Raw genomic sequence first — 13,642 nt, 5'->3', positions numbered from 1 at the left:
TCTGGTTTTAACCATCATATATTTGTGGTGCCCAAATAACTAAAGCTTTAATACAACCTTAATTCGATAAGCAACCTGGAATGGAGGAAAATTAAATCTCTCACAACTCATAAGCGGCTATTCACATTACCCAAATAAGATTTTAACTTTACTTTCATAAATGTAAATGCTACACATGGTTACTATCAAAGTACAGAGCATACCATTGAGACTGACTCAAAGCAAAATACAGTACAAATTTATTGACTCCAATCATTCTTAGTCAACATTTAAGCAAAGTAAACAGACAAAAGAATTGAATACAAATAAGCAATGGATTAACATTAGATAGAAATCCTACTTTACCATGAATTTTCAGTTCGAAAAAGCTTATTCCTAAGTAAAACTGAAAAATGACTTACTCTGCTAAGGCATATGACAAAATATACAGAATTATAAAACCATTCATTTGTTTTTCTTTTAACCATAAGCATATATTCAACGGAAAACTTGAAATAGCCTTGGACTAATGTTCTGAAAATTAGTAATAACTGAGTATAATTGTGTGAAAAATCTGGACAGCACTAACAAATGATGAAAGAGCACTGAATTCTGTTATTTTAAAGATTTACAGTAAAATGCTTTGGTTCCCAAAAGACTGTCTCTAAAAGGAATTTTTAAAAACACCTGACATTGTAACTCATTTTTTCTCCTCCAGAATCTAAACACCGACTTTGTCTTCCCCCGAGTCACATGGGAATGCCATAAGCTGGAGTACCTGCTGAGATGCACTGAAAGAGCATATTAAAAATTACAAAAATTAAACTTCTTAAAGTGCTAAAACCACAAAAAGCCATAAATGAAAACCTATTTTTTAAAACTTAAAGTTTAGTAGTCAGTGTTAAAGAACACTTTTAAAATGTGTTAGCATTATTTAAATCAATAATGCATTTCACAATTATTGCAGAAACATCACTGAGACATCGTAAATTGACAAACTGACTTGTAATCCAGTTAGATAAAATTTATACAGAAATCTATTTGGAATTATACCTAATTACTTTTTACTAAGAAATTTCAAATAATTTTACTTCTTAAAGTTCCAGATTACAGTTGTATACACGCACGCATGCACGTGTGTACAAACCCAATTTGAGGCAACAAAGGCCAACTTTAGATCTGTTAATTCTCACATCTCTCCCTCACCTTGATCAGACAGTTGGCTTTGTAGATGCAGCCACACTGTACCTCCGTGAACAGACATATTTTATTCCTGTTTCACAGCAGCTATTCTCATTAGCACCATGGGACTACATATGGATTCAAACGGTCACTAATTAAGTGCTGGGGCATATTTTTACTGGCAAGGCTATAAACATTCCATTCCAAACCAGAATACCAAGAACATCACATATCTCCCCACAAATGTAAAGAACATCACTGTTGAATTGTTAGTTGTATATTCTGGTAAATTTATAAATGCATACTAACTAGTTTTAAAGGTGAATATTCTACAAATCTTCAAATATTACTGTTAAAATGCACAATATTTGTTACCTCCATTGCTTACTTTGAGTGATAAAAACACGTTTTATGTTACTCCCTCCTTCTCCCACATAAAGAAAATGATTCAATATCAAGTTCTCAGATTAACAAAGAATATATTAAAACATTTTACATTCTTTCCACAACTGCATAAAAAAGCAGGCATCCTGCATACTTACATGGAATAAAGACCTTTCTACATTTTCAAAATTAATTACAATCCTAAAAGATATTTACATGAATATCTTCACTAGCTAATGAGTTGCAACAATTTAAGACCAACTTGTTTTACACCAAGTATTTGCCTACTGGCTGAGATAAACATTCTTAAAAAACTTTACTGAATAAAGTAATTAACATATCTTTCATTATTTTACTTCTTAACATTTAAAATAGTTACATGAGTGGAAGCATATTTTTTTTGACCACCAAAATAAACTCTTTCAGCCTAATGCTTTTAAAGTACAGTATAAAAAGTAATAGAAAAACCAGAACGGCATTATAAATGTTTTTGGTTCAAAATTTTATTTGAAATCTTATATTCCTTGCTTAGACAAAAATGTGAAGACAAAACACCATTTTTAAAATCTAACAGATATGCAGAACCTATGTTTAGATCAAAAATATTTTTTTTTTTTACTGATTAACAATATTATTTTTTAAAAATCTTCAAAAATGTAGCATAAAGGTTCAAGTCCTGGGATACTGAATTTATAATGCCAAGATACTCTGTATCATGGAATTATCACCAATAGATACTCTAATGGCCATGTAGGTGATGATCACTCAGGGAAACTGTCTTCTTCTGAAGTGACAGCTACTAAGATGGTCAGAGTAAGAAATACCACATTATACGGGGAATGAATTCAATGTACAATAATCCATCCTGATGTTTCATGTAAAGCCATATGCTTTAGTTTTATCCTTAAAATGCATAGATTTCTTTAGGAAAACAAAGATGGCAAGAATCAATAACTGCAATTTATTTTCCCTTCTCCATCAAATTTAAGAAAGAATAGGAAGTAACTACTAAAATGTGGAATTTTGGAGTTTTTTCAAGTGAAAGAATACAAGGCAAAATTTCATATATAATATCTATAATGTACAAAGTCAATCAGTATTTTATAAAAATGTCTGGTTCAATAAAAAAATGAGAATTCTCTTTCCTCCCAGTGGGATGGAATGTTGGCAATAAGACTGATGGGTACGGAGTTATTTTCTGCTACAGCACAAATTTAAATTTATTTCTTAATGATAGTAGTTGACTTTTTAAAAAATTTTGAAAGAATACCTTGTAACACAAACTAGAGTCTAAATTGGTATTACTTTCTTAAAAGGATTTTATAGTTTCATTTTTTTAAATACATCTAATTCCCACCCCTACAAGTAAAAATTTTCCCTTTTGAAACACCACACTGAACTTTGGATATCCTATTGAAAGGCTTTCAATTACAAATTATACATAGTATTCTCTGAAAAGCTCAAAACCCACAGACCAAAATAAGTAGCGAAAACTAATTTTGGACCACTGATAGTGCTTTAATATCTATTTCTGAAATATTAAGCAATGATGTAGAGAATGGCCTTGCTGATTTTAACCACCAGACCACCAAAAAATTCTAACAGAAACTGTCACAAAAGAGAGGCAGGAAAATGTATATGTTGTATATATTGTTCTTGAAAAGCATGTTGAAACTGCAGTGAGATGTTTCTCCTCTGCTCTGAATTATCTAGAAGTAAATGGTAATTTAGAATTTTAGATCAGCTGTGCTAACTCTTGAGTATCTGGGATCTATTTAAATATATGTCCCGACCTTATTTTTTAGACTAATGTTAAAATCAAAATTAGTGCCATATGGTTAGCTTTGTTTTTGGTCCTAACTACACTCAGATTTTCAATTTGTGACAGCATAAATCAGAGGAAATGAAACATCTGCAGTCCTTCAAATGCTGGTCTGAATTTAGACTGTGGTGCAGTGTACATGTAACATGGTACAAGTTTTTATCACAATGTCTATCACTACTGAAACCCTTATAAACTGACTGTAGGGGACTTCCATAAATTGCGTTCATTTCCCAGGTCTTCCTTAGAGTTTATCGTTTATTATATTGGCTGAAAGCAAGTTTTTGTTAGTTTATAAAGATCTAAGTGTTACTATTGCTGATTTAAATTTCTCACAATTGTCATACAAAAAGAAGTTCTACATGACCACAAAATACCAAATATTTATTTTTATCAAGTGTCAGGATAACTTATCAAAGTTGAGATTTATCTTTTATTGCTAAAGTAGTCTAAGATACAAATCAATACAGAAAACTACTCCACTTCTTCCTGATATATTTTGGACTTAAGAACATGGTTAAGATTTAACTAGAACTCAAGTGTCTAAAATAATCAAAAGAAGGAATACTTTGATAGTATTCCACTAATTACAAATCAGTAAAAAACCAAAAACCTCAATTAAATGATTATATTGACACCATGGAATGAGGAACCATGCACACAATCAAGACTAATCAAATTTCAACATTAACGAAATCAAACCATCTTGTTCTTGTAAGGTCCAGAATCACAATATTTTAAAAGGTGTATTTCTAAAGTTGATTAAGGACTTTACTAAGTAATTATCAATTTGTCTCAAACTTAATTTCAAGTGTAACAATCTCCAACCTTTATTATTCTTGTTTAAAAAATATTTTGTTTCTTATGACACATTTCACAATTCCGGTTGAAATCTGGGGACTGCCTCCCATAGGTAAAAGTGTTGGTCTTTCAATTGTGTGTTTGTTCGTGACTCCAAAGACTAAATGCAGTCTTGAATGTCCTGTGGCAAAGTTTACACATAAACTGTCTTTTAAATGTGATTGCTGAAAGGGGTGGGGCATGGTAAAAAAGGGTGTCTGATTCTTGGGGCACAAACAGTTTTTCTGTGGCTGGAGTTGGGTTTTCGGACAGGCCTGTGGGGCTGTCAGGCTCCAGAGGCTGGATCTTGGGCAGTGGCGGTGGCGGTGGCAGAGGCGGTGGAGAGGGAGAGTTTGTGGGAACAGGGCACACCTCAGATTCCTTATGTGCCGATTCCTCTGAAGCCTGAGACATGTGCGACTGGAAGTGACTCCAGAGTCGAAAATTAGTGCGAAAAGCTTTGTTGCACACGTGACAAATAAATGGTTTCACAGAGCACAGAAGCTCCTGGTGACGCTCCAGCTGCTTGTGCACTGTGAACATCTTCCCACACTTCTCGCAGGGCCACAGGCTGGCTTCTTTGCTAGGACCTGCTTCTTTGGGGGCTGTGCTGGCCTCGGGTGCCTCTTCCTCAGCCTCCTCCACAGGCTCCTCTTTGACTTGGATTTTCAGTTGCTTGGAAAGACTAAGATCTTCAGGGAGACAAGAGGAATCTTCCGAGTCGAAGTTAACTTGTTCTGAAGAATCACTGAACACGTTATCATCTTTCGTGGTGACGATGTGGTTTACTTTATTGGGCTCAGGGTGGGACTGGGGCCTTGAAGAACCAGTTACATCACCATTGTGGTCCAAAACGGGCAAAGAAAAGTTTTCGGTGGGTGCCATGTTGTTCTGATTATGGACTTCAACCTGGTGCCGCCAGATGCTGAAAGAGGACTTGAAGGTGCGCATGCACTCGAGGCAGGTCAGCTTCTTATACTCACACTTGCTCTCGTGTTCTTGCTTCAGCTCGGGCGAGAAAAACCTGAGGCTGCAGTAAGGGCAGACGGCCGCGTTCCGGCACAGCCGCTCGTGGCTTCCTTGCTCTAGGAGAGAAGAGAGCTTAGCATTACAGAGACGGCACTGGTAAACCTCCTTGTTTTCTACTGGACTTGCAAGAGGAGCATGCTCTTTTGGTTTAGCAACTTTATTTACTCCAAGGGGTTTTTCTCCTGGATGCATTTTTATGTGCTGCTTAAATTGAGAGAGAAAGCGGTACGCTTTTCCGCAGTAAGTACAAATGTAAGCTCCTTTGGCTCGAGATCTCAAGTTCCTCTTGATGACTTGCTGCGCTTGGGAGCTACTCTGTCCCTGAAAACCAGGCTTGCCGCGCCTTAACTTAATGATCAGGGCCTTCTTAATTTCTCTCTCTCTCACTATGTCAATCAGCTTTCTTTGGAATTTTTCATCCAAAACAGCATGTGAACTAGAGGCTGGTGATGGGTTCTTCACTATGCCGTGTTGGGTCTGACAGTGTGTCCACACTTTGAAGTTGGTGTGAAACCTCTTGTGACAGATGTCACAAGCGTAGGGCTTTTCTGGGTTATGGTACATGTTAACATGACGGTGAAGACCTGCTGTTGATCTAAAGATCTTAAGGCAATGTTTGCATTTAAATTTTTTGTTTGGTCTCGTCCCCTCCAACTCACCAAATTCGTCTTTATTCAAATCAGAATCTGGAAAATCTGCATCAAGGATAGTAGGGCTTGAGCCTTCCTCAAAATTATCTTCTGACACAGGAGACCCATGCTCATTCACCTTTAACTTCTTAAACGGCAATCTTCGGTCCGCTTGGAACCTCCTTTTTGCTGGGAGTCTGCTCATGTCTTTTTGGTCATCTTCTGTTTTCAGAGACAGGTCTCTTGTGACCGACGAAGATGAGGCAGCTGCTGTTGCTGCCGCATCTCCCACAGTGACGCGGATGATGTCCGAGGGGTCCGACAGCGGGCTGCTGGGCTCGGTCTTTATGCGCACCTCAGTCACAGGGGAGGCTCCCTCCCTGTCTGTTGACTGAGAAGCACTAAAGGACCTGAGGCGATGCGGTTGTAGCACTTGAGGCCTGTCATCTAGGGCTGTTTTTTCACTACAATCTTTTAAAGATGACTTTTGAGATAAAGCACACAACACATTCCCTGGTGCATCACTGGACACCGAAGATGATCCCTGGGAAGATTTCAAATCTATGGAAGGTGAATAGATAGGAACCTGGCTATCCATCGACAAAGACCGTCTGAGGAGACTCTTAACAAGTGGGCCACTCCTGTCAATGCTTTGGTTTCCAGAACCAGATCCACTGGATGGGATCACTAAGCCTAACTTTGAATAATACAACAAGTTTCTATCTTCACCTTGACCATTTCCTTTGTTAGTTTCTTTTAATACATAGGGAGTCTCTGATGAGCTACAAAGAGACAAAACAGGTGGCCGTGGTCTCTTCAAAGCCAGCTCTAGAGCTTTTCCTTTTGGAAGGTGACCACTCACACCTGGTTTATCATCCATAGCTTCTCTGTCTTGCAGAGGCTTTGAAGGCAATACTGCATTTCTTTTCACCAAACTGATTCTATTAGGATCATCCAAAGATCCAGAATGCTCAAGAGACTTTGCATATCCCACAGAACTATCTTTCGGCCAACTCTTTTCAGTTAATGACAAACTATGAAGCGGTTCAATTGGTTTTGGGACATGTGGCTTATTGGTATTAGCCTTGACTGCAATGCTAGGAGAGGGCCGGGAAGTATGGCTTACATCAGGTTGATTTTGACTAACAGTTTTTCCTTGTGCTTCGTTTCTACTTTGACAAACAATGACACTTCTCTTTTGAGAACTGTTTTCATCATCTTCTACAAACACTTTTTTTCTATTAGGACACGTTGGAAAGGGGGCTTGAGGTGTTTTAGAAACGATGTTTGTCAGAAAGGAAATCCCAAGACTATAGCCAAGTTCTTGCACAGCAGCAAGGCTGCTCTTCTCAACAAATAGAGAGGAAGAATAAATGTAGTTTAAAACATTATCAAAAGCATCTGGCTCACAGAAGTCAAGCTGAAATACAGCTTGTGACTCATTTTCCTTATTTGTGAATAAACTCTGAAAGTATTCGCTGCTGGCAGCCAAGACATTTTTATGAGCTCGGAACTTTTGGTCTCCAACAATCAGCAGCACATCGCACAGCTGTCCTTTGAGACGCTCCTCATTCAGGGCACTTAGGAGAGAAATGGCGTGTGCGGGGTTGATGTAATGCAGTAATCCCTCCATGGCTTGAGTTTATCTAAAAGACAAAATGTAAAATTACTACAGATATTGCAGTGAAAAGTTCCCTTGGAATGAAGGGCTCCTCAAGAGCAGGGAACATCAGCTGTCTTTGCAAAGGTACCAATATTTAGCAGACCGTAGGCTGACAGAAGCTTTATGAATGAACAATCTTATTTAAATAATGGTGAAAATGTAAAATAAGTCTTGTGGTTTAAGTAGGTCCTCATTAAAACAGAAGAATTGCAGGAACTGTAACATAGGCATTTGTATACCATCAAAAAGGCTGCCAGAACTTGGCAGGTGGATATGGAAGCAATATTTGACAATAAAGGTTTATTATTTAGGGTCCTTATCCATTTGATGCTTGGCACTATTCCTTATCAATTCAGAAAACAAGTATGAATTATCAAAACCCCTGAAGTCTATAATTTTGACAGAAAATCAGCTTTATTACTACATATACTTAAACATAATGTGAACTGTTAACAATTGGTTGCAAAGCAGGTCTTGTGAGACCCTTATTTTTTATTTTGAGATAGGGTATCTCTCTGTCACCCAGGCTGGAGTGCAGTGGCACCATGATGGCTCACTGCAGCCTCAACCTCCTGGGCTCAAGCAATCCTCCCATTCAGCCTCCTGAGTAGCTGGGACCACAAGCATATGCCACCTCGCCAGGTGATACGGTTTGGTGGTGTCCCCACCCAAATCTCCTTTTGAATTGTAACTCCCACAATTCCCACATGTCGTGGGAGGGACCCAGTGGGAGGTAACTGAATCATGGTTTCTTTCTTTTCTCTTTCTCGTGCTCTTCTCATGACAGCACAAGTTCTCTCTTCCCTGCTGCCATGTGAGATGTGACTTGCTCCTCTTTGCCTTCCACCATGATTATAAGGCCTCCCCAACCACGTGGAACTGTGAGTCCACTGAACCTCTTTTTCTTGTAAGTTACCCAGTCTTGGGTATGTCTTTATTAGAAGTGTGAAAATGGACTAATACAGTAAATTGATACCAATAGACTGGGGCACTGCTGAAAAGATACCCAAAAATGTGGAAGCAACTTTGGAACTGGGTAACAGGCAGAGGCTGGAGCAGTTCAGAGGACTCAGAAGAAGACAGGAAAATGAGGGAAAGTCTGGAACTCCCTAGAGACTTGCTGAATGGCTTTGACCATAATGCTGATAATGATATGGACAATGAAATCCAGGCTGAGGTGGTCTCAGATGGAGATGAGGAATTTGTGGGGAACTGAAGCTAAGGTGACTCTTGTTATGTTTTAGCAAAGAGACTGGTGGCATTTTGCCCCTGCCCTAGAGATCTATGGAACTTTTAACTTGAGAGAGATTATTCAGGGTATCTGGCAGAAGGAATTTCTAAGCAGCAAAGCATTCAAGAGGTGACTCAGGTGCTGTTAGAGGCATTCAGTTTTATAGGGAAGTAGAGAATAAAAGTTTGGAGAAGTTGCCGCCTAACAGTAAAAAGAAAAGAAAATCCTATTTTCTGAGGAGAAATTCAAACTGGCTGCAGGAATTTGCCTAAGTAACGAGGAGCCGAATGTTAATCACCAAGACAATGGGGAAAATGTCTCTAGGACATGCCAGAGACCTTTGCAGCAGCCCCTCCCATCACAGGCCCAGAGGTCTAGGAGGAAAAAATGGTTTCGTGGGCCAGGCCCAGGGACCCCTTTCTGTGTGCAGCCTAGGAACTTGGTGCCCTGTGTCCCAGGTGCTCTAGCCGTGGCTGAAAGGGGCCAAGGTACAGCTTGGGCCATGGCTTCAGATGGTGCAAGCTCCAAGCATTGACAGTTTCCATGTGGACACCTGTATGTCCAGGAAGAAGTTTGCTGCAGGGCTGTGTCCCTTCCATGAGGGACAGGGCCCTCATGGAGAAACTTCCGCTAGGGCAATGCAGAAGGGAAATGTGGGGTTGAAGCCCCCATATAGAGTCCCCACTGGGGCACTGCCTAGTGGAGCTGTGAGAAGAGGGCCACCATCCTCCAGACCTCAGAATGGTAGATACACCGACAGCTGGCACTGTGTGCCTGCAAAACCCATCGACACTCAATGCCAGCCCATAAAAGCAGCCAGGAGCGGGGGCTATACCCTGCAAAGTCATGGGGGCGGAGCGGCCCAAGACCATGGGAGCTCACCTCTTACATCAGCTTGACCTGGATGTGAGACACAGAGTCCAAGATCATTTTGGGGCTTTGAAATTTGACTGCCCTGCTGGATTTTGGCCTTGCATGGGGCCTGTAAGCCTCTTTGTTTTGGCCAATTTCTCCCATTTGGAACGGCTGTAGTTACCCAATTCCTGTACCCCCACTGTATCTGGGAAGTAACTAACTTGTTTTTGACTTTGCAGGCTCATAGGTGGAAGGGACTTGCTTTGTCTCAGATGAGACTTTGGTCTGTGGACTTTTGAGTTAATGCTGAAATTAGTTAAGACTTTGGGGGACTGTTGGGAAGGCATGATTGGTTTTGAAATGTGAGGACATGAGATTTGGGAGGGGCCAGGGCGGAATGATATGTTTTGGCTGTGTCCAAAAGCATCTGGCTCACAGAAGTCAAGCTGAAATACAGCTTGTGACTCATTTTCCTTATTTGTGAATAAACTCTGAAAGTATTCGCTGCTGGCAGCCAAGACATTTTTATGAGCTCGGAACTTTTGGTCTCCAACAATCAGCAGCACATCGCACAGCTGTCCTTTGAGACGCTCCTCATTCAGGGCACTTAGGAGAGAAATGGCGTGTGCGGGGTTGATGTAATGCAGTAATCCCTCCATGGCTTGAGTTTATCTAAAAGACAAAATGTAAAATTACTACAGATATTGCAGTGAAAAGTTCCCTTGGAATGAAGGGCTCCTCAAGAGCAGGGAACATCAGCTGTCTTTGCAAAGGTACCAATATTTAGCAGACCGTAGGCTGACAGAAGCTTTATGAATGAACAATCTTAAATAATGGTGAAAATGTAAAATAAGTCTTGTGGTTTAAGTAGGTCCTCATTAAAACAGAAGAATTGCAGGAACTGTAACATAGGCATTTGTATACCATCAAAAAGGCTGCCAGAACTTGGCAGGTGGATATGGAAGCAATATTTGACAATAAAGGTTTATTATTTAGGGTCCTTATCCATTTGATGCTTGGCACTATTCCTTATCAATTCAGAAAACAAGTATGAATTATCAAAACCCCTGAAGTCTATAATTTTGACAGAAAATCAGCTTTATTACTACATATACTTAAACATAATGTGAACTGTTAACAATTGGTTGCAAAGCAGGTCTTGTGAGACCCTTATTTTTTATTTTGAGATAGGGTATCTCTCTGTCACCCAGGCTGGAGTGCAGTGGCACCATGATGGCTCACTGCAGCCTCAACCTCCTGGGCTCAAGCAATCCTCCCATTCAGCCTCCTGAGTAGCTGGGACCACAAGCATATGCCACCTCGCCAGGTGATACGGTTTGGTGGTGTCCCCACCCAAATCTCCTTTTGAATTGTAACTCCCACAATTCCCACATGTCGTGGGAGGGACCCAGTGGGAGGTAACTGAATCATGGTTTCTTTCTTTTCTCTTTCTCGTGCTCTTCTCATGACAGCACAAGTTCTCTCTTCCCTGCTGCCATGTGAGATGTGACTTGCTCCTCTTTGCCTTCCACCATGATTATAAGGCCTCCCCAACCACGTGGAACTGTGAGTCCACTGAACCTCTTTTTCTTGTAAGTTACCCAGTCTTGGGTATGTCTTTATTAGAAGTGTGAAAATGGACTAATACAGTAAATTGATACCAATAGACTGGGGCACTGCTGAAAAGATACCCAAAAATGTGGAAGCAACTTTGGAACTGGGTAACAGGCAGAGGCTGGAGCAGTTCAGAGGACTCAGAAGAAGACAGGAAAATGAGGGAAAGTCTGGAACTCCCTAGAGACTTGCTGAATGGCTTTGACCATAATGCTGATAATGATATGGACAATGAAATCCAGGCTGAGGTGGTCTCAGATGGAGATGAGGAATTTGTGGGGAACTGAAGCTAAGGTGACTCTTGTTATGTTTTAGCAAAGAGACTGGTGGCATTTTGCCCCTGCCCTAGAGATCTATGGAACTTTTAACTTGAGAGAGATTATTCAGGGTATCTGGCAGAAGGAATTTCTAAGCAGCAAAGCATTCAAGAGGTGACTCAGGTGCTGTTAGAGGCATTCAGTTTTATAGGGAAGTAGAGAATAAAAGTTTGGAGAAGTTGCCGCCTAACAGTAAAAAGAAAAGAAAATCCTATTTTCTGAGGAGAAATTCAAACTGGCTGCAGGAATTTGCCTAAGTAACGAGGAGCCGAATGTTAATCACCAAGACAATGGGGAAAATGTCTCTAGGACATGCCAGAGACCTTTGCAGCAGCCCCTCCCATCACAGGCCCAGAGGTCTAGGAGGAAAAAATGGTTTCGTGGGCCAGGCCCAGGGACCCCTTTCTGTGTGCAGCCTAGGAACTTGGTGCCCTGTGTCCCAGGTGCTCTAGCCGTGGCTGAAAGGGGCCAAGGTACAGCTTGGGCCATGGCTTCAGATGGTGCAAGCTCCAAGCATTGACAGTTTCCATGTGGACACCTGTATGTCCAGGAAGAAGTTTGCTGCAGGGCTGTGTCCCTTCCATGAGGGACAGGGCCCTCATGGAGAAACTTCCGCTAGGGCAATGCAGAAGGGAAATGTGGGGTTGAAGCCCCCATATAGAGTCCCCACTGGGGCACTGCCTAGTGGAGCTGTGAGAAGAGGGCCACCATCCTCCAGAACTCAGAATGGTAGATACACCGACAGCTGGCACTGTGTGCCTGCAAAACCCATCGACACTCAATGCCAGCCCATAAAAGCAGCCAGGAGCGGGGGCTATACCCTGCAAAGTCACGGGGGCGGAGCGGCCCAAGACCATGGGAGCTCACCTCTTACATCAGCTTGACCTGGATGTGAGACACAGAGTCCAAGATCATTTTGGGGCTTTGAAATTTGACTGCCCTGCTGGATTTTGGCCTTGCATGGGGCCTGTAAGCCTCTTTGTTTTGGCCAATTTATCCCATTTGGAACGGCTGTAGTTACCCAATTCCTGTACCCCCACTGTATCTGGGAAGTAACTAACTTGTTTTTGACTTTGCAGGCTCATAGGTGGAAGGGACTTGCTTTGTCTCAGATGAGACTTTGGTCTGTGGACTTTTGAGTTAATGCTGAAATTAGTTGAGACTTTGGGGGACTGTTGGGAATGCATGATTGGTTTTGAAATGTGAAGACATGAGATTCAGGAGGGGCCAGGATGGAATGATATATTTTGGCTGTGTCCCCAGTAAAATCTCATTTTGAACTGTAGCTCCCACAATTCCTCACATCTGGGAGGGACCCAGTGGGAAGCAACTGAATCATGGGGGCAGGTCTTTCTTATGCTGTTCTTGAGATAATGAATAAATCTCAGGAGAGCTGATGGTTTTATAAAGAGAAGTTCCCCTGCACAAGTTCTCTCTTCCCTGCCACCATGTGAGATGTGCCCGGCACTCGCCTTCTGCCATAATTACACGGCTTCCCCAGTCACGTGGAACTGTGAGTTCACTGAACCTCTTTTTGTTAGTTACCCAGCCTCAGGTATGTCTTTATTAGCATTATGAAAATGGACTAATTACACCCGGGTAATTTTTTTTATTTTATTTAGAAATGGGGCCTCACAATGTTGCTCAGGCTGGTCTCCAACTTGTGGGCTCAAGAGATCCTCCCGCTTCAGCCTCCCCAAGTGTTGGGATTATACACATGAGCCACTGAGCTTGGCCAAGAGACCTTTAAAAATAGGTAAGAATTTGGAAAGAGAAAAATTATTTGCTAATTACTAACGAAAGTGTTTATGCCGGGCACGGTGGCTCACACTTGTAATCTCAGCACTTTGGGAGGCCAAAGCGGGCAGGTCACTTGAGGTCAGGAGTTCGAGACAAGCCCGGCCAACATGGTGAAACCCCATCTCTACTGAAAATACAAAAATTAGCCAGGGATGGAGGCATGCGCCTGTAATCCCAGCTACTCAGGAGACTGAAGCATGAGAATCACTTAAGCCTGGGAGGTGGAGGTTGTAGTGAGCCAAGACTGTGCCACTGCACTCCAGCCTGGGTGACAGAGCAGGACGCTGTCTCAAAAAA

The 13,642-nt window shown here is 41.4% G+C and overlaps 1 protein-coding gene across 7 annotated transcripts in view; it reads right to left on the bottom strand.

The window, feature by feature from the left end:
* Positions 1-219: 219 nt before the first annotated feature.
* Positions 220-13,642, bottom strand: part of ZBTB21 (zinc finger and BTB domain containing 21) — a 28,735-nt gene continuing 15,312 nt past the window's right edge. For 5 of the 7 annotated variants that reach the window (XM_012002579.1, XM_012002578.1, XM_012002585.1 and 2 more), the window contains one exon: positions 220-7,511. In XM_012002579.1, the coding sequence (XP_011857969.1) occupies positions 4,298-7,498 (3,201 nt within the window). In that variant the 5' untranslated portion in view covers positions 7,499-7,511 and the 3' untranslated portion in view covers positions 220-4,297. The remainder of the gene's footprint in view (positions 7,512-13,642) is intronic. The other 2 variants (XM_012002584.1, XM_012002583.1) reach the window with 2 other exon arrangements.

Source organism: Mandrillus leucophaeus, unplaced genomic scaffold (genome assembly GCF_000951045.1).
Source record: "Mandrillus leucophaeus isolate KB7577 unplaced genomic scaffold, Mleu.le_1.0 Scaffold69, whole genome shotgun sequence".
Lineage (NCBI taxonomy): Eukaryota > Metazoa > Chordata > Mammalia > Primates > Cercopithecidae > Mandrillus > Mandrillus leucophaeus.
This window is presented reverse-complemented; position numbering and strand designations above follow the sequence as displayed.